At 30.1% G+C, this 20977-nt stretch overlaps 1 protein-coding gene across 2 annotated transcripts; it reads left to right on the top strand.

Annotated features, from left to right (window-relative positions):
- Positions 1 to 1755: 1755 nt before the first annotated feature.
- LOC148204081 (uncharacterized) lies at positions 1756 to 9328 on the top strand. Of its 2 annotated transcripts, none has more exons than XM_088106963.1 (8): positions 1756 to 1881; positions 2149 to 2344; positions 2765 to 2865; positions 3083 to 3125; positions 3270 to 3326; positions 3469 to 3523; positions 8717 to 8838; positions 8920 to 9328. In XM_088106963.1, the coding sequence occupies exons 2-8, from the start codon at positions 2222 to 2224 to the stop codon at positions 9049 to 9051; spliced, it is 633 nt and encodes a 210-aa protein (XP_087963089.1). In that variant the 5' UTR covers positions 1756 to 1881; positions 2149 to 2221; the 3' UTR covers positions 9052 to 9328. The 2 variants fall into 2 exon arrangements, with proteins under 2 accessions (XP_087963089.1, XP_087963088.1); XM_088106962.1 differs by having other exon boundaries at positions 1798 to 1881; positions 1999 to 2344.
- The last annotated feature ends 11649 nt before the right edge of the window (positions 9329 to 20977 follow it).

Below are 20977 nucleotides of genomic sequence, written 5' to 3'. Positions count from 1 at the left end.
TTTAACATGAACACAACGCACACCAACAATGCCGAATACCAAATCATTCAATTTTTCACACATGTATAATTATCAAACAATATTTTCATACATACTAAATCATAATTAAATTAACTAGCTTCTCTTACCTCTTTGACCGAACAGAACAACGTTTATCTTCTCCAGAAATTGCTTTCACACCAGAAAATCCTAGAAACACCTATAGATCACCATTTGGTGAGGAAAGACCAAACATAGGACCAGAATTGAGGTCAGAAACAAGAAAAGAAAGTTGATGAACACATGCAACTCGAGACTTGGCTTGCATGTGACAGCAACCAGAATTTCTGAGAGGAAGATGAACTTACCAATTTAAAGATTGTTTTTGATCGGTGAAGAAGGAAGCTTTTGACACCAGGAAAGCTTAGGCACGACCTGATTGATGATCCGATGAAGAAAAAGTGAGAATTTCTAGAGAGAATTTGTAGAGAGAAGGATGAGAAAAGAGAATTCAGAAATTTGGAAAGAAGAAGTGCATGCAGAAAATAAACGAAAATTTTGAACTTTTTGCTTATATACTACCATCGAAACCGTGCGGTCAAATCAGCTGCATACACCTGACTTCCACTTTTTCTGAATTTTTCAATCCTTACACAACATACTTTTGAAGATAAGACGAAGTGATGTCAAAGTTTGAAAGAAATTCGTGTGAATTATGTATTAAATTACACTATATTCTCTTTCATGCTTCTTTGTTTTTACTAATTACAAATATAAAGATATATTTGATTTTTAACGTTTTTTTTTAAAAATTTATTATCTCAACTCAATTTTAATTTAAATCAATATTTTGAGAAGGAATTACGAAATATTTAAATAATCTTTCATCAGGACATAATTTGATTTATCACAGAGTTAAAATATAATTTGTACGTTAAAATAAGCTTTGTTACAATTTTTTTTTACTAACTGAATTACTGTATATTTTTTTTTTCATTTTATACTTTAATAATGTTTTATTGATATACAATGGTTCACTTTGTTCTTCATATAGGAATGTACAACTTGCTCAAAATCACACATTCTCACTTATCAAATTGATCATTAGTATAATTAACACCTCAGATGCAAAAGTGTAATATGCTTACCTCTAAGTATTTTCTTATTACAATTTTTTTTTCGTTTTAACCATAATATCATTTGTAGAATGATTTTTTTTATAAAAGTATTTATTTGAAAAAGTATTTATCATTTATATTATATCAACTAATATTTTTAACAATGATTATTTTAATTAAAGTTATAGGAGGTTAGAAAAAGAAAATGGAGATACAAGATCATTATATATTTCATCACCATCTATTTATTGTTCTTTAATATATTTTTGTGTGTGTTTATTACAATAATAAATATTTAAATTATATTAATACATACTTATTTTATAATAAATATAGAATGATTTAATTTTTTGACTCATTAGCGTAATCTATTTTCAGTGGAAAAAAAATGCATTACATAAAAAATGTAGAAAATATAATTTATGGAATCACAATAGAAGTACCATACACACACACACACATATATATATATATATATATATATATATATATATATATATATATATATATATATATATATATATATATATATAGAATAAAATAATAACAAATAATTGAATTAAAGACTTAAAATAAAATAGTTGGAAATTCTATGAACATTTTTTGTATTTTGTTTTTTAAATTTCAGATACCCATTAAAAGTTAATAATTTAACCCGAAATCTCTCTCTCTCTATATAAACACATCACTGTAATAGATAGTTTCATAATAGAGCAAATCTGGAAAACAAGGATTGTGGAGTTCTGTGACAGAGGGTAATCTCCTAGACGGTGAAGCCAGTGGGGTTTGTAATTTCCTCACACTTTTTTCTTCCTTACTTCTTGCCTTTCACATTTTTCTTAGGTGATTTATGTACTTTCCTGCCAAACATGCCTTAGACTGTATGTTTTTTTTTTCTTAGGTGATTTAATCATTCTTGCATGTCCCTGAGTTGATTCCCCAACACTATAGTCAACAATTCTTAGTTTTTGTTCTTTTTCTTTGGTGCTTTATATGACAATTGAATTCTTTGGCTAAGTAAGAACGGTGTAACAATTTTGTTATCTGGTAGGTTTAGTGTATTGTTTTGCAGTGAAAAGACCAAGTTGAGACCTTTAGGTTTTCATAGTGCTGAGATTTAAACTATGAATGGTTGTGGGGGTGAGAGCGGGAAAAGTGAAACAAGTGAAGGCTATGCCAATAACTCAGTGACTTTCGGAGATGTGATATTTATCAAGCTTCGCCGTAGCTCATGGTGGCCTGCGCAGGTAGATGAATTTTCATGGTTACTGGTTTCTATGCTGGTTAACTGATTGATGTTTGAATTACATTATTCTTATGGATGAAATCTACTTTAGGTTGTTATTGTTTTGCTCTAATGCATTTTTGGTCACTGCAAAAAGTTTAATAGCCCCTTTGGTCATTCAATTTTTCAAAATTAAAGAATTTTAATGTAACATTAGTATATCATCAAATTACTAATATAAAATGCTAATGTGCTTTAGAACTCATTGTTAAACATTGGTATTACTTATTGTTAAACTTTGATATTAACAAACATTCTGATATTAACAGTGAACCAGAATGGCTTGATTTTGAAAAATTGAATGACTAAATGTATAATTAGACTTTTACAATGATCAAAAGTAAATTTAAGCTTTTTTCTAAAATAATTGGCTTTGTTGTAGGTAGTTGATGAAAATAGTGTTAACAAGAGTGTTAAGCCAAGCAAACGGAGCAAGCGATCACCCACTGACATCCTTGTTAGGCATTATGGAAGTTACATATAGTTAGTACTTTTACTTATATTAATGTTCTTTACGATTCAATAAAATGCATGCTTATATATCCGTTTTGCATGTACTTCTGGGGGCTGAATGCACTTTAGGATAAAAATGCTTCATGTATCTTTTATTTAGAACATACTTTTAAAAGGGGTGCAATGGCTAACCAGGCACCTGTTTGCATATTTAATTCCTTGTGAAAGTCTTTCTTTGCTTCTGCAGCTCATATGTGGATCCTATTAAATGCCGTGCTGAGTTTAAGAAGGTAAGATGATATTTGGTAACCATTTGATATGTATTTACTTAGTTACATTTTGTCTCTGTAATTATCATGGCATTTACATTTTGTCTCTGTAATTATCATGGCATTGGCATGATTTTCTCTGCGCTTACATGTCTGAGCTTTCAGATAATTGAGCATAACGATGGTTCTCTCAGGAAAATACTTTTGCAAACTCTTGAACAGGTATTCATACCTTCTTTGTTAGGATTCCTAATGATAAAGTTAGGAGTCTGATCTTCAACAGTTTTTTGCTTAAGCAGCAAGTTGTCTTCAACACTTTGAATTAACCATAATTCCTTTGGTGTCATTTTCTTTATGGGCAAAGGACCTTCCTAGCACGAAATCTGGTAGGTCAAAGCGGTCTTCATTAAAGCCTAAAGGTTAGCCAATTTTCTTGTGACTCTAATGGTTTTACTTTACCAAAATACAAATATCATAGCTATTTTGAATTTTCTCTATCCAGAGAAAAGAAAAAGAAAAAGAATAAAGGAGTAAAAGAGATGAGTGTAATCAAAGTAGTGATTTGTACCATCATTTGGTGGTATCTCTTTTCCATTTGTTGTTGTTGGCTGTAGTTTATTTTGAATAATTATCAAATGCAATATTCTTATATTTTTTTTGTTATTTTCGATTCGCTAGATATCTCTAACTGTATTAGGTTAATACCTTAGTTTAGAGAGATGTTTTTTTCCTGCATTATCCCTTATATCATAAGTGTATATAATCAGTCCTAGCTGAGGGTCTCTTTTGCAAGAGATCAATAAAGCATTCTGTTTAAAATTCAAGTTGGTATCAAAGCTCCTCTGATTTGTTCTTGGTCTTTGTCAACCATTGTCCAAGATGATCCTCCCTATTTGTTTTTGGCCATGATTGGTCTATGGGTCTCCCTTTTGTTGAGGACCTATTGTTTTTGGCTAGCCTAGCTTTTCCTCACTTTGCTTATTTGGGTGCTGCATTTTTGTCTTTCCTGCCTTTTCTATATTGGGGTCTGTTATTATGATTTAGTTGTTTTTTGAATGACTTGTTTGAAAGTTGAAAAATTGGTTGATTCCCCTAAGACTGATTATAAAGGTGAAAATAAAATGTTTGGTTTTCCCAGGTACTGTAGGAAAATTCAATGACAGATATTTCTTAGAACTACTATTGAAGCTTGGTTTGTCAATTAGGGTCCTTTCGATCACCCCACTATGAAGGTAGAGGATATTACTGTTTTTGAGAGAGAAGAACAACTCGTGGATTATCATTATTCTCAAGCTAAGGGTACACATTTGTGCCCATAAAAGACTTGTTACGATGTTTCTGGAGAAAGATTGATATAATTATGCCAATGATATGCAGTGGTTGTATTTAGGGATATCAAATGAACTCGTTCAATAGCAAATGAACTCGTCTCTGTGGGCATTTTCTGAATTCATTTTGATTTTGACTAGAAAGCTCCACATTGACTGAGTGTGGGTATAAGTATGGATAATATTTGATTTTTTAAATTGGATATGGGGCCTTGATGGGTATGCACATTAAGCTCATTGGTTTGACTCCTTACGATAGCACAATGAGTTTTGAAGTATGATTTCTTTCTATAGCTTCAATTTCTTTTGACATTGCTTCTCTCCAGTGTTTATCATCAGAGCTTAGACTGGGTCATTTTCAATTGTCATCATCATTACATTTAGATTTTCTTCAAAATAACCTTCCCTAACTTCATAATTTGCCATCCTTTGGTGCTCTGGTTCGTTCTCCCCTCCCTTGAGATGAAGCAAATGAAATGCTATCCAGATTGGTTTCATCGCTGTCTTCTTCATTTTTGCCAACTTCTTGATTGCTCTCTCCTTCAACTTCATGTTCATCTTCACAATTTACTTCATCTCGTTGGATTTCAATCTCATTTCTGCCCAAGTCCCAACTTTTTTCTTCTTCAAACACCATGTCTCTATTGGAAGTGATAGTTTTTTAGATTGGATCATATAATCTCCATGCCTTGTATTCATCATCGTCTCCTAGAAAGACATACTTTCTGCTCTTATCTAGTTTAGTCTTCTTCTGATCTTCCATATGCACATTATTGAATATAATAAAACTAGGTATATAATTAATCTTCCTTGTGTAGAAAATACTCATAGGGTAATGTATTTATAATAATGAGAATGTAGGCTAAGTCCAAATACAAATAAATATGTAAAGATAACATAATTAATATTTTTTCTATTATAAATAGAGGACCCCATGTGTATATTCAACACAAGGAAGATTAATCCCATAAATAGTTTTTACTATATTCAACATGGTATATAGAGCCTAAGGTTCTTTTGAGGAAAAACTTTTTTTGTTGCCTCTGCCACCACACCTGCAGTTGCCAGTGGTGGCACCATCTATCGCTGCCGGCGGCGCCATCGTCTACTGTTGTCACTACTGGAGTTTTAGTTTCAACCGATGATCACTTGGTTTTGATCGTCTTGGCCAGGCGACCATCATGCCATTAACGACACCTTCATCGGAGCTCCTACGCACTCTCAACGCCTTTTGAAGTTGTGGATTTTCTCCCTTTTCTATCGTGCATGGTGGCATGTCTAGTAGCAATTTTGAGTGTCAAGATCGCTCGTTTTCCTCTTTCAGGTTCATCGTGCGTTGTCCCATGTCCCGTCTCCTCTCAGGCAGCTATTTAGAGCATCGAGGTTGCTCTTTTTCCTTTCTTAGGTGCCTTAATTGGAGAACCTTGGATGTTTATGGTTTCTCTCTCCTATTCATCCATGGCTTCTTCCACTGTTGTCTCTTCTTACCTCCCTTTTGTTACCATTGCGTTTGACTCGTCCATATATGCTTTTTCTCCCATGGAAAAGATGGCTTTGTTAGTTTATTTATAGTCGTGGTGGCTCTTCAACAATGACCTCTTTATCCACTGGATTCAACAATGCATTCTTCAACGACAATTTGTAAGAAGAGATTTACATTGAACAACCTCCCAGATTTGTTCCTCAGGGGAGTCTTCTGGATTGATATTTTGTCTTCTATGTTGTCTTGCACATCATTGGCAATTTGGTGTCACTCGAGTATAGAAGCAAATATTTTAATCAAGTCTTTATGGATTATATTAGTAACAAGTTTGGTACACACAATTTGTATGCACTAGCTTGAGGAGGAGTGTTAGATATATTATCTTTATTTTATATTTATTTTTTATCTTTAGTTAGTTTGTTATTATTTCTTATTTGTGTTTTGGGCTTAGTCCATATTTTTTATATATAGAGGACCCTATGTGTATATTCAACACCAAGCTTCACTGTTTTGCACTGTTCTTCCAACTTCAAAAACCATGCCTTATTTCTTGTCATGTGGTTGCTGCAACCTAAGTCAAAATACCACATTTCTTCTACACTTGCTTGTTGTGCCTTCTCATAAGACATCAACAAGTTCTCTTCTTTATGTAATTCAGCATAATTTGCTTTCTATTCCCAGTCAGAACAATCATACTGGAAATTCCCAGTTTATGACATTTGAAACGCTCAATACTGGAAAGCATAATTTGCTTTCTTTTCCATTGTCACAGACCAAATATCATAATGGCCATCAAACTAAGGAATACCGAGTTGCACAAATTTTTCAGAAGTTGACATCGTTTTTCCTTCATTTGCCTTTCTTCAAATTATATGGAATCACACACACTCTCTCACTTAGTTATCAGACTTCTTGCAAAGTTCTGATATCAATTGTTAGTTTTTTACGAATATTTTAGAGTATAAGTTGATAGAGGAAATTTAGGGCATAGAAGAAAATTGCACATTCACTCTTATTCAATCTTTTAAAACTCAAGGCAATATAAAGCAGTTTTACAGAAATATAAAACTGCACCAAATCACATTTACATGCCTAGGATATGATCCCTAAATTTTAGAAGCTAAGACTTATTCTTCCTACAAATTAGGAACACAACTGCAAAATGGAAACAAAGTAAACAAGCAGAACAGAATAAAAAGCCTTTTAATCCAAACCTTACATTTTTGTGAATTTGAGATTTAAATTGCCTTATAAGATGGATTTTCTTCCTTTTATAATGGAGGTAAAGTTATTTGCTATTATATCTTATCCTTGACCATTTATGTTAAAGTTACTTTTAATGAACATTTGAAGAAATGCATTCATATTCTTGACATCGAACAAACATGTGGGTAGCAGGATACTTACGACTTCAAAGTGTTGGTTTAACCCCGGGATATCCATTTCTCTTTTTTTTTCCCATTTACAGTAGCAGAAATAAATAGTTAGTATTTCTTATCTAACACCAAAAGTCTGTTCTGCACTGGTAGAGGAATTTAAAGGACCAACTATCTACCTGTTTCTTTTTCGAGGGAGGACTAAATTCTAAGTGTTATCAATATAAGGATGACAGGTTTTGAAATCCGGATGCATCTGTGCTTTCTCTGTGGTGGTGAGGGGTAAAACTTATTTCCTTTGCCTTAATTCTTTGTTGCAACTAAATATATTTATACATTAAATATAAGAATATAAGTTTCCAATGACAAGAAGTCCAATTGATAACAGATTGAGGTTCAAGATGGTTATGAACTAGATGCATCATGAAGAAAATGTTTGATAGAGCGAATCTGGGGAAAATGTGATGGTGCTGAAGAACCTTGAATTAAAGTGAATGACTCAAACTGAGGGGAAAGCAATAATTAGAGCTTTATAAAACTGTTATAATACTAACATATATATGTTAGAATATCAGCATTTATGTTGATTGTATTAGAGAAATTAGTAATTGATTTTAGGATAAGGTTATTTTAACTTAGATAAATCCCTGGTTATAGTACAAATACAATCATTAAATGTCATAACATTTGCGTTGCTTACCACTCATTTTATCTCGATTACTACTTGACATGGTGTTACGGCCATGCCGTGTAATTCTCTCTTTATTCCACTGTGGACCCCTTGAAACTCCTTCGTTTTACGTTTTACCCTGTTTCATAAGCCAACGCTCTAGATATTACTTTACACTGTTGTGTGCTTGTTCCTGCTGCATGTTGCACTTGTATATTCTGGCTGCTGTCCTTTTATCTCTTCCCTCTGTCTAGGTGTGGAAGTTACTTCTCATTCCATTCCCTGATGGTTCATCACACTCCGGTCAGTACACTGGATGTCCACCTTGGTTTTTGATCATTCATTTGTAGGCTTCTGGTGGCATCTGTTCATGTTAGTCATTTACCAGTCGAATCCATTCCTTTTGCAGAAGTTGTACAACTCCAAGTAGCTCTATGGGCATTTATACATTAATGTTCTAGTGCTGTTTGTATCCTCAATTGTCTTATTCATACATAGTTGCTATATTTGGATGTGTTCCATTAGTTTGACCACGCCTGGTTCCGTTTGGTTGGATGTATTTGTATGAAAGTGGAGAACATAGTAGCTCCAGAATCAGATGGTCCAGGGTTGTTAAAGTATTACCATGTTTGTTATACAAATCATTTACTGAATATTAAGTCAGAAGAAATTACTCTCCGTGATTGCAAATCAATGTATAAGGTCCAAAACGTATGAATAGCCCAACGCAACTTCTCTTTGTTCTCTTCTAACAGGATCATCGAGCAAAGATTCTGCAGGCAAGAAAAAATCCAATGGACAAGATGAGGAGCAGAACAAAATTAAGCACAAAAAGCAAAAAGATATGTCAAACGATGATAACGCTGGCCAAAGTCATGTACGTACTTGTTGAATTATTTTATATGTTGTTTATTCCATTTGTTCCTCTGGTTTAATAATTTAACATTTATATACTCAGGAAACAAGCTCCTTAGGAAAGTCCCCAGAGTTGAGTTCCAGGAGAATTAGAGTGATGGAAAACCTTGGTCTTATTGCTCCAGCTGGGTCACCATTCCAAAAAGGTGCTCATAAAGATAACCAAGCCTCGTGAATATGGATATGAAGGAGTTGGTGTAGAGAACAGCATGCAAAAACATCCTCTTCTAACATCACATGTTCGTTTAATTAGTTTAGGATAATCTTAGTCAAAAGCGGAACATTATCATGCATGCAAACTTTTGGCAACAGTTGTGTTAGGTGGTGTGATTCTTTGTGGTGAAAGAATCTAGGGAATGGTTCTTGCATCTTACTTTTAACTCTCTTTTTTCAACTATGGAGAACTCTATGTGTGTTTGTTTTAACCATTGTAATTTTTGTAATTTTTGAAATATGTGTGATCATAACTAAGATATTTCATTTAAGTAAAATATTTGTTGACTATAACTATAAAAAGATGCTTATTTTGCCTGATAAGTATAATTATATATTTTAGTATATATTTAAAAATCAAACATCCATTTTTAAATTTGAATTAATTGGGACCTATGATACGATGTTTTGGTAATTGTGTGTTTTTTTTTTCTTTTCTTGTTTTCTTAACAAAGGAAGACAAAATTATTTATAATTTATATATCCTTTTGTTTCATCAATTTATCTTTACTCCTATAAGAGAAAAACAATTGAAACATAAATTGCATTAAAAATAATAACAAAATGTTAAGTAATTGTCATACGAAAAAATAGCTTTGAAAGGCGTACAAATACTTGTGTTATAAAAAATAATGTTATATGTTATCACAATTTTAAAAATATTAAAAAGTTAAAAAAATGTAAAACTGACATGTTTTTCAAAATGATAAAAGCAAAGAACTGGAAAATGATCTTTCAAGAGGCCATAAAATTTTATAGTACTCAATACATTAAGATATTAGGACATCTTTTGAAAAATAGAAAAATTAAGAATAGGAAGAAACTACACAACGTTTAAGAAAGATAATAATTAAAAACAATTGAAGTACACTATAATATTAAAATTCTACTATTTAATGCAATATGGAATAAAATATTCAAAAAAAAATTGTTTATAAGGAAAAGGTATTTCAAAAGAATGAACTAAATGGTCATGTTTTGATCTCTTATTTAAGAAATTTTGTTGTCTGTGATTTTTTTTACAAAAAAGAAAACTGTCGCGTCTTTCAATTTTGTATATGACACATTACTGTAATGTATGGACTGTTAAGAATATCAGAGTCTAGGAATTAAAAATGTATTAATTTTAAAATAATGTAAAATAAGAAATAGCATTATAACATTTAATTCAAAAACTTGAAAATATTGATGTAACTCCCCAAAAATACACTATAAAAACTATATAAAGGAATAATCACATATTAATAATATTTCAGATCAGTCTTACAAAAGATAAGACGTACGTTTATGGTCGAACGGCCTTACAAGATAACGGGGAAATTAAAACTGTACAATTATGCAATCTAGACCGAACGCTTTACAGAAGACGTACCGAACGGTCATACAAAAGAAGAAAACAACAGATGATCGAACGATTATCACACAAAGAAACTAACTACTGACCGAACGGCTCTACTGTTCGGTCTTAACTTCTACCTCGAACAAACTTTCTTCTTCCAGCGCCTCTTCCAGCAAAGCTTCTCCTTCTGCTCACATCCACACGGATGATCATTGTAACAGAAGGACAACCACCGAACGTACAAAACGGATAAGACAGGAAATAAGGTAAGCTTATGTAATTTAATTCAATTATCAACATATATCTCACTCAATCAATTTAAACAAGATAACTCATTAACTCTTTCATGAAAAGCCTAATACTAAACTCTGACTGTCCGGACTATATGAATTTTGTGTAGCTACGACGTTCGTGCACCCAGGTGATGTAGTAACTGGGATACCCTCAACAGCTGCCACCCGAGGTTAGTATGTTCCGTCCAAATTAACCATAAGGATTAGGACCTTCTGCCATTCCCACACATGACTTACCCTTCTCTATGTGAGAAACGAGTAATCACGGAATATCAGGATGAACCGCCAGCTTAGCGTGCCCACATTCATACTTTACCATTCCAATATCAAATCATGAGATATTCCTCTCCGGAACACTCTTCCATAACCAAAGTCATTTCATCCATATCGTATTCTATCATCTTTCATTATTAAAACCTCAACTGAACTAATTTGAATAATGATCCCTTAGGATACCAAATACCGCACGTTAGTTTTTAATCCAGAACAAGACCAAACACTTGGAGTGAGACCGAGATGTCTCCAATTCAAACATAATCAAATTGAGAGAGTTACTCACTAGTTGTGAAAAGGACCGAATATAATAATACTTCTCAGAGACTAATATAATCGAATGTTGTTTACCAAGTGAGCCAATTTAATGAACTGACTCTTGAGAGTTCAAACTGAACACCGTAAAGCCTAGGCTGAGTACTAGGACTCTAGGCCGAAACCAATTGAGACAGGTACTGTAGGACACCAAATAATAGTACTTGACGGAATCATATGAAGAAATCGATCGCCAATAAATACTTAGCTTCTTAATGAGCTAAACCTCAAGGAAACCGAATGTCAATTGAAGATTGAGCACTGTAGAGAGCAAACTCTATGGAGTTTGGACGAATGCTCTTATTATAAAGATAGATTACGGAAACGAGAACGAGCGCCTGGTGTAAGACCGAGCACTTGCTTAGTACGATCGCTTGGTGTAAGACCGAACACTACTAAACTTATAGAAGAAAGGCTTGATAAATATAATAAGATACCATTTAAATAGTGTTCAAGAACGAACGAAATATACAAATACATATAGATATACTTGAGTTTATAACCAAATACCAAGGAACGACTACTCTTGGCCGAACGCTCATGTACAAATATTACAAAATGAAGACATTCGTCCTCGACTAGAATTCTTTCCAAATGAAAGAATTCCGTTTCAACTGAGTCCACAAGAAAACCCAACGGTCAAAGACCTTCAGTGACGAACATCAATTTTCACATAAAACTCCAGACTTAGAATTCATACTTTTATCAATACATTTCTCAACATCTATCTTCATACATTCATACATCCATATCATAGTAAATATTCATACTTCATACAGTCAAAACATATCAACAATCATACTTCATATTCATTCAGAAATCAACGAGCGTACATCTATTCAAGACAAGAATCTTAATCAAATTATATAAGCTTCCCTTACCTCTTACGTGACCGAACGCTTCCAGATATGGTTACTGGTTCACCTCTATAAGTCCTTCTACCCTCAACGCTCAACAATTTCCAAAACTAAACCAAGTAAAAACCAAAACACTATCAGAACCACTCATTTTAGAAGAGTGATCAACACATGAAACCAGAACTTGGTTTGCACGTCTAGGAAACCGCACGGATGAGTGAAGAGAAGAACTTACCAGCTCAGATTCACAAACCGATCTGTTCAATCGAAAGCCCTTAACACCGAAAGAGTGGAAATGGTGCCTGAGTGATGATCGGAGAAAGAAAAGATGAGAATTTCTTAGAGAGAAGATGAAGGTTTTTTAGAGAGAAAGAGGAGAAAATGGGTTCAGAGATTTGGAGGAGAAGGTAAACATGCAGAGAAGTGGCACAACATTTGAAATTTGGCATTAACTACTGTCGTAACCAAAAACGAACGCCCACTCTCCTGCAGCCACCTGTTTTTCACTTCCTGGTTTCCAGATCCCCTTCTTTGACACTTGTTTTCCACTACTTGGGGTTTTTAGTGGGTTTTAAATGGGTTCTGACAATTGATTACATAAAATAAAGTAATATAAATTTAATAATAATAAAACCTATATATTTTAATTAAAAGAAATTAAAATAAATGTTAGCATAATATGAAACAATAATCATTGCACATAACAGCATGTAATATTGAAAATTGAGAAATAGCATTAAAACATATTAAAAAGGCAAAGCACAATTGAAAGATGATGAACATTATTCAAGCCATACATTAAATGAAGTTGGTTTTAAGAGTTCGTTACAAAATGTTACTTAAAAAATATTGAAAATATATAAGTCATATTAAAATGATTTAAAACTTAAAAAAAAATCGAAATAAGACCATGTCATTTTAATTAAAAACAATGCCATAGACATGTTTTTACGTTAAAATAAAAGAGAGTATAAAAAAATTATTATTTTTATTTTTCTAAATAAGACATTAAACATAAATATCAAATAATTATAACATCCCAAAATTTATATCATTAGTTTTACTTTAAAGAAATAATAAAGCAATTTTTTAACACAATTTCTAAATTATACTTTTTATTTGAAATTTATAATGAAATGTCAAACTCATCTCCTGTTTAACAGTTCTTGTGGGAGACTGGTTAACTAACAAGATTAGGAATCAAAGCAATTAAAACAAAAAGTCAACTCTCGTGAAAATGAAAGCAATTTAAAATGTAAAATGTAGGATTTTAAAAAATAAAAATAATTATAAATATACTTTCATATCTTAGAGATAAGAACAATATATTTATTTTTATTTTCACATTTCCCAAATTAAAAGAATTTAAAAAAATAGAAGCTTAATAAATTCACATGTTTCACAAATAAAATATAATTGGAATGATGTCAATATTTGTGTATTACATGTTCTATGCATTGTTAATGTGAAAAGAAAATTGGGGGAATTTAATAGTATATTTCCACAAAAAAGTTAGCTAGACCTTTGTTCCTAGTCAAAAAGGATGGATTCATAGTCTTATAGGTTTGGTTCAAAAGTGGAGACTTTCATCTTCAAACACAATTAAAAAAGAAAAACTAATAATAGTTTGGATGCATTTTTACCTTCTTTAAAATGTGAAAATTATACACATTAATATAAAGTATATTCTTTAATTAATGACCATTATATAGTATTTTCTAAAGCAACTTTCTTTCACTAAAAAAAAAAAGCAATTCTTTATTTGGGTGCATTTAAATAACATGTTTTCGCCTGGGAGAGAAAAGAAAGTTTATATTAGGTTTGGATGTTAGGATAAAATTAAAGAGAGTAGAAAAAAAATAAATAAATGAGTAATACAAAAAAATTGAAATTATTTATTAGAAGTAAATTAGAACGAAAAGAAAGAAAGAAAATATAATTCTTAGCTGGGTAAAAAAAAAGTATTTGATCGTATGACCAAATTATGTATTGGATAAGGCTGATTTCAGTTTGTCATATATATATGAAAGAAAAATGTGGATAAAAGTACAAATAAAATAATCTTAAACATAATGTTTTAATCACAATTACAAAATAATTTGGATGCTGATACTCTTTTATTTGGATGCAAATAAAAGATATGCTAAAATCTTAGTTTACTTATCTGAATTTTATAAAAAAAATTCATTTAGATTCTTTTTTCATATTAAAATTAGATTTGTGTTAAAATTTATACATTAAATTATTTTACTTTAAAATTTTAATATTTAAATTAATTTTATTTATTAATTGAGTGATCTAATATATAAATTTTGACAGAAATAAAAAACTTAATTAAATTATTTAAAAAATTAAAGAAGTAAACTGAACCAAATAAAAATTAAAATCTAATTAATTTTTTTATAAAAGTTAGAGAACGAAAATAAAATTTTAATCTTAAAAAAACCATAGAATTTAAAAAACATGGTATATTATAAAATAATATTTAACCAAAACACCCAGGAGGTTCAATCCAATAAGTCAAATCGACATGCTCTGTTATATATTGATTAAATGACTCAACTGTGTGGTCCGTTTAGATAATAGCTTATGTGAATCAAATTATAATAATGTTATCACCAATAACACTAAATTAAAAAAAAATCTTGAAATAAAATCAATGAAAAATATTTATTTGAAAATATATTTTCACTTTTCAAATCAGAAATCATCTAACCACTGAACCTAACTTGATTTTTTTACTTCTGAAAATATTTTGAGAAACAAAGTTTATTTTCAAAATATTTATTTTAAAAATGCATATAAATTATTAATCTAAACATATAAATATTAGTTAAAAAATGAATAGATATTTTTATTGTTAATAACATTATGAATTAAATTTTTTAACTATTAATATTATTAATAATTAGTATTAGTAATTAAACGTATTTAAATATAGATTACTAAATTTAATATAAATTAATATTATGTACATTTATTTCATTTTATTTGAAATAAAAATCATTAATACTAATAATCATTTATTTAAAAATTTAATTTATTATAAAATATATTTTTAAGTATCTTTAATATTAATTATGTATTTAAAACAATAAAATGAATTTTGTTTTTATTGAGTATCTCTTTTGTAAAATCCCATTTTTACTTTCTTGTAGTTCTTCTCTATGACAAATAATATATCTTTCTCTTTCATTCTTTAAGTTTTTTTTTTCAATTTTCTAAATTTCGCAGTCATCTAGATTTTATCCTGTAATAGTTTATGAGTTAATAATCATTTTAATTTGAACAAAATTCAAATGTATTTTTTTATGTGAAAATTTGTTGATTTTTTTTTCATATGTTTTGGTCTCGATCTTGGTTTAATCAATTGAAAAAAAAAGTTTTTTTTTCAATTAGTTTAGTCTTTAATTGAATATTACTTGTTTTTGTTGTGAAGTTTTAGATCTTAAGAATATTGATGCTTCTTCAATTCGTGTGTGTTTTCATGCCGTGTGCATTGTTTATAGGTAAGGAAAACAACTCTCATAATTATTGGAAATTAAGTTATCTTAAATGAACTGGATGGTAGATAACTAAACTCGTGCATGTGATTTGTGGAAATTAAAATATGAGAGGGTTTGACAACAAAAGATAGGCTCAATCTAGAATTTTTGAATGTAGGAATTGATTGAGAAAATGTAAGTTGGAGTATAATTTTACTTTTAGTTGAGTTTGAAAACGAATAAATAGTTCTATGACAGTGTGATATGTGTTGAAGCATGAATTTAATATGTATAGTTGTGTTTTAGACCTTGAGTATGGATGATTATTGATTATCTGATAGAGGAATTCTATTATGATTTTGCATTGACTTTTAAGTTGGTTTTATTCCTAAAAAACAATGTTGATGTTATGTTGATAATAGGATTTCAAGTTGGTAGAATAATATCGTTATAGTTAATAACTCTATTTGATATATTGTCTGTTTTGAAGTTTGAAATTATGTTATGATTTTGTTTTTAAAAGACAACTCAAAGGATTAAAGAAGGAAGTGATATTATTAGGTGTGTCGGAACAAGTCGTTAGTTGAGGGTTATGAAAGTTTTTGTTTACAAAGACAACTCCAATATTCTAATTCAAAATCCATCCAGTGACATCGTTAAGATCAATTACCACATTCGAGATATTGTCCGCTTTGAAGTTTGAAACTCTGTTGTCATGGTTTTATCATTAAAAGACGTCTCAGGAGGTTAAAAGAGAAAAATTATTTAAACTTTTCTTAATTAGTCTCGACTTCTAAGCGATCTTTAACTATTGGGTGTATCGAAATAATTATGTTTAAGCATTTTGATCTAATTAAAAATGCTGAAAGTATTAAATAATTATTTTTTACAAGATATGAAGTTGTTGTTTTAATGTCAAAATGTTATTGCTTAAGAAAAAATGTGACACAAAAACTTTTTCTCGCTTAAACAACAAAGTCTTTGCCTAATAGAAAATAAACCAAAAATAAAAATATTTCTCATAGGATTGGTTCTTGCCGAAGCATTACCTACTTTTTAACTTCAATTTTCATGAATGACTTAATTCATCAATGAAAAGTAACTTATTTATGATTCATTTAAACGATCTTGAAAATGATAATAAAGTATGTAAATGTATGAAATGTATTCAATTAGTTATAAATGGGATGATATATGAGAAGTCTTGTTTGATATGTGTTATATGGTAAATATATCCTACTTTCATTGAGTGTTTCATATAGATAAAAAAACTCATGTAGTGAGAAGTTGAGAGGTAATTTATTAAACATATGCAACATTGCAAGTTTTCGATATTGGATATTTTAAGTTTATCTTAATTTCACGAAATTGAGGTTAGTATAGCTAGGTCATTAAGAATTTCACAACAATTAATTTCTCATTTATGAAGAAAATTTCTGGACCTTAATCACAACTTAATAATCAACCAAAAATTGTTGGAATAATACATGTGCATTTACCATGTTACCTAACTCAACAAATCTTTCTTGGATTCTAAATGCAATCAATTCTCTCAAAGAAATGCAAATTCATTTTTGTCTTCCTCTGCAACTTTAACATTCTCTTATTAGAATATCCTCTTGATAGATATCTTTTCCATATAGAAACATCAATTACAGTGAAATGAAGGCAGTGTGTCTCATGCAATCTTGTTAATTCACCTTAAATTTTCTTTTTACAATTATGCCTCTTCCTACACCCATGTGAGCAAATTCATCTATTGGTGTTGCTATTTCATTTTATGTAGGTGTATTGTAAACCATAGGATCTTTGGACATATTTATGAATAATCTCAATGAAAAATCTGATTTAGCTTGAAAATTATGTTCATCAATTATCTTCATCAAATCAACAACCAATGATTTGTCAAACATAGATTGTTCTTCTAAAAAGAAATTAACAAAATAAATATGAGAATAATTAATGAGAAGAAACATATGAATTTAAATAAATCAAAAAAGACACTTACCCAAAGATCATATGAATTTAAATAAATCAAAAAGACACTTACCAAAGATCGAGAGGGATTGAGTATAATTATCCTAACTTTACTAGTATTAAATTCATACAAATGAAGATATTTGGTGGTGTTAGTATAAGGATCTTGAAATCTAGCTAGAGTTTCAGTAGAAAATAAGATTGAAACTAGTAGACGTGGAGAATTTACTTTAGTCATACTTAATAGCGATTGGTGTCCCTGATATGAATCTATAGCTATGTTTTTGAGAGGGGAGTTACGACAAATGCAAAATCTCTTAATTGTCTCAATACACTGATCTCGAAAATATAGTTAAATGTATGTATGGTTGAATCATGAAGACGGAGTCCTGAGTGCTGTGCTGTGATGGTTAAGCCATGATGGTTAATTGTTTGATAAATATGTAATTCTTATTCTAAACTATTGACTTAAATTGATGATAAACTTTTGCAAAGTTGATTTTTGTTATTAAATCAAATTTTATGACAGAGATGAAGAGACTGTAATAAAGGATCGAAGATCAACTTCTATGATTGAACTATTAGGTTCTAGCTTGGAGATAATGTTTTAGGTAGCATTATTAATTCTCATTAACTTACCATTTGTTTTTACTTTTGTTATGGTGAAATCTACATCCAATAACTGTATATTATATACTGAACAAATCATCATACAAGTGATAGAAGAAATAATAGTGAAACTGCAAAATTGATGTATATATTATTATATTTTATAGTTTCTTCTAGGATTGTAATATTTATGTTACTCTTTAAAAATTTATGAAATATTCTGTGATGTTATTCACTGTTATTAATAATGAACAAAATAATATAATATTTTAATTTTAATAGTTATATATATATATATATATATATATATTTATTTATTTATTTATTTATTTGTATATTTGTATATGTATGAGTTTTGCATATAGACAAATTTTTCAGTGTTTTTGAATAAAATCAATGCGACCACGTCAATGGTTTGAAATTCCTACAAAATTGAACATGTACAAAATTGAACATGAAGAAATAAGCTTCTTTTATTTATTTTTGTTGACAACAGTTCATTATTCACAAATCAAAATTAATATATAATTTTGATTTCGTCGATGGTTAATTTTTAATAAAGATTGACTCATCACTCTTAATTATTTTCTATTTACATATTTTTCAGATAAAAATGAACTCTAAATCGTATATAAAAATATAAAATCAATTCTATTATATCCAGTATTTTTAACATTTATTATTATATTTTTATATTTTAAAACCTTAGCATTTGTTTTCTAAATAAAAAGATTCTTCAGTTTTGAAGGGTTTTGGAAAAAAATGGATTTTATCCTTTGTTTGACAAGTATTGCTTATATTACTTTAGGAAGCTTTGAAGTAAATTAAGACAAGTAAAGTTAGTGAAATATTGATTTTCTTTTAGCTACCTAATTGAATGAGTTTAAAATTAAATCATTGATATATTAACTAGAGAATAGAAAGATAATGTGTAGCTTTTGAAACACAAGATTCAATAATTAGCTGAGTGCCCATGCATTAAGAAAATTACTTTCTCTCCACTTTTACAGATTATACAAAATTAATGATAATTTGATTACTAAATATTAACTATCACATATACATAATACATCCCATACCATATCTATTTACTGGAAAAAAATTGTTTACTTTCGGGTTTTGACAAGACACGATGTGTTATTAATTAGATAGATTGTGTCATGTTTTTGATTATTTTGTTCTGTTTCACTCATCTTTTTAATATTTTTGTCTCCAAGATATCCTATTTGTTAAGAAACGTTCAGATAACACTTATAGAATGTACTTTAATACTAAAGTCACAAATCAGATAATAATTAATACAGTGATACATGTTATGTGCATGTATATGAAAGTCATATCTTAGACCTTTATATATAGTAGTTATTATGACCTTTTATCTTTTTGCCAACTTAACCATGACACAATCATACCTTAATAAGAAATTAACGGGTTGATTCGTGATTACCATTCTTATTAATAACCTTCTATAACTGATTGGTCATGTCATTCGGTTAGGATACTTGTCCAAGAGTGATATCTCCAAGAGGTCGGTCAGTCAAAGGATGGAGGACTGGATCAACCCAGAGTGGTCAGTTAGGATGATCGGCCAAAGGAGCTCAGCCTAGAGTGATCGGTCCAGAGGACCTCAGTCGAGAAGAGCTCAACCTAGAAGAGTTTGGTCTAGAGGAACTTGACCAAAGGAACTTAATCCAGAAGAGCTCAACCAAAATAATTAATTCAGAAAAGCTTGATCCAGAAAGTCATAAGTCTTGAAGTTAAACCGTTTGATTGGTTATTCATTCGATATTCACCAAACAAATACAATACACTACTTATTTATAAACCCTAAACAAATTATATGTGAATATTTGTAATTTTAATTCAAATTTTGAAGAATTTTAATATATATATATATAGAGATTAATAAGTATATTAGATTACATATTCATTTATATCTCACCAGAATTATGTAAGAATTAATCTATCTGAATTAGCCAAATGTTTTCGTGAAGGGTGACAATATATTGCCAAATGTAGTAACTTATAAAGCTATAGTGAAACATCACAAACTCAAACTTATATTTCTAACATCACTTCAAGACAGTAACACAAACATAAGAGTTTATAGGTACGCTATGAAATATAAATAGATCATACAATACCGAATGTTGTGAGTTAAAGGAAATTATCATTATTTCGTTATTGTTTCGAGAATTTTATAAGAATGATTGAATGACTTAAGAAAATAAAATAACAGGGACAGATAGGGAGAATTTGTAGAAACAGAAGGATGAAAGTTTGGCGTTTGTATTAAATGATTGGATTGTTGTATGTGAATTTGGTAAGAGGAACAGTGTTGTTTAGATGGACTATTATAAGAAATTGGAAAAAGCATTCAATTGGAAAGGTGGAAACGTAATTGAAGAAGTCAAAAATAGTGTGGGAGAATGAGTTAAGGAGAAGAAGCGATTTATTAGTGAGAGAGGTGAGGTGATTACAGAGAGAATGAAATGATAGTGGTTTGAAAATGCAAGTAACGTAAAGATGGTGATAGAAGGAAGCAATGGCGAAGATGAAAACCAAAGCCATCAAAGAGAAAGTACTAGACGGTGTGGTATGAAGGAAGAAAAAGGAAAGGCGGTGGAAGATTGAGGCACCCAATAATGCTCAATTTGCATTCGACATATATCTATCTCTATCTGTCTCATGTGTCTTGTGGACCCACCTTTGTTCCAACCAGCGGCGCCATTAGTCTTTA

This window comes from Vigna umbellata, chromosome 2 (genome assembly GCF_029865625.1).
Source record: "Vigna umbellata cultivar VRB3 chromosome 2, Vumbellata_1.0, whole genome shotgun sequence".
NCBI lineage: Eukaryota > Viridiplantae > Streptophyta > Magnoliopsida > Fabales > Fabaceae > Vigna > Vigna umbellata.
This window is presented reverse-complemented; position numbering and strand designations above follow the sequence as displayed.

What these genes read in the sequence shown, in the direction of transcription:
- LOC148204081 (XM_088106963.1), top strand. Translation starts at nt 2,222, where the DNA reads ATGAATGGTTGTGGGGGTGAGAGCGGGAAAAGTGAAACAAGTGAAGGC. An exon ending in GCTCATGGTGGCCTGCGCAG is followed by an intron (nt 2,345 to 2,764) that starts GTAGATGAATTT and finishes GCTTTGTTGTAG; the next exon opens with GTAGTTGATGAAAATAGTGT. An exon ending in TTTTGCAAACTCTTGAACAG is followed by an intron (nt 3,327 to 3,468) that starts GTATTCATACCT and finishes TTATGGGCAAAG; the next exon opens with GACCTTCCTAGCACGAAATC.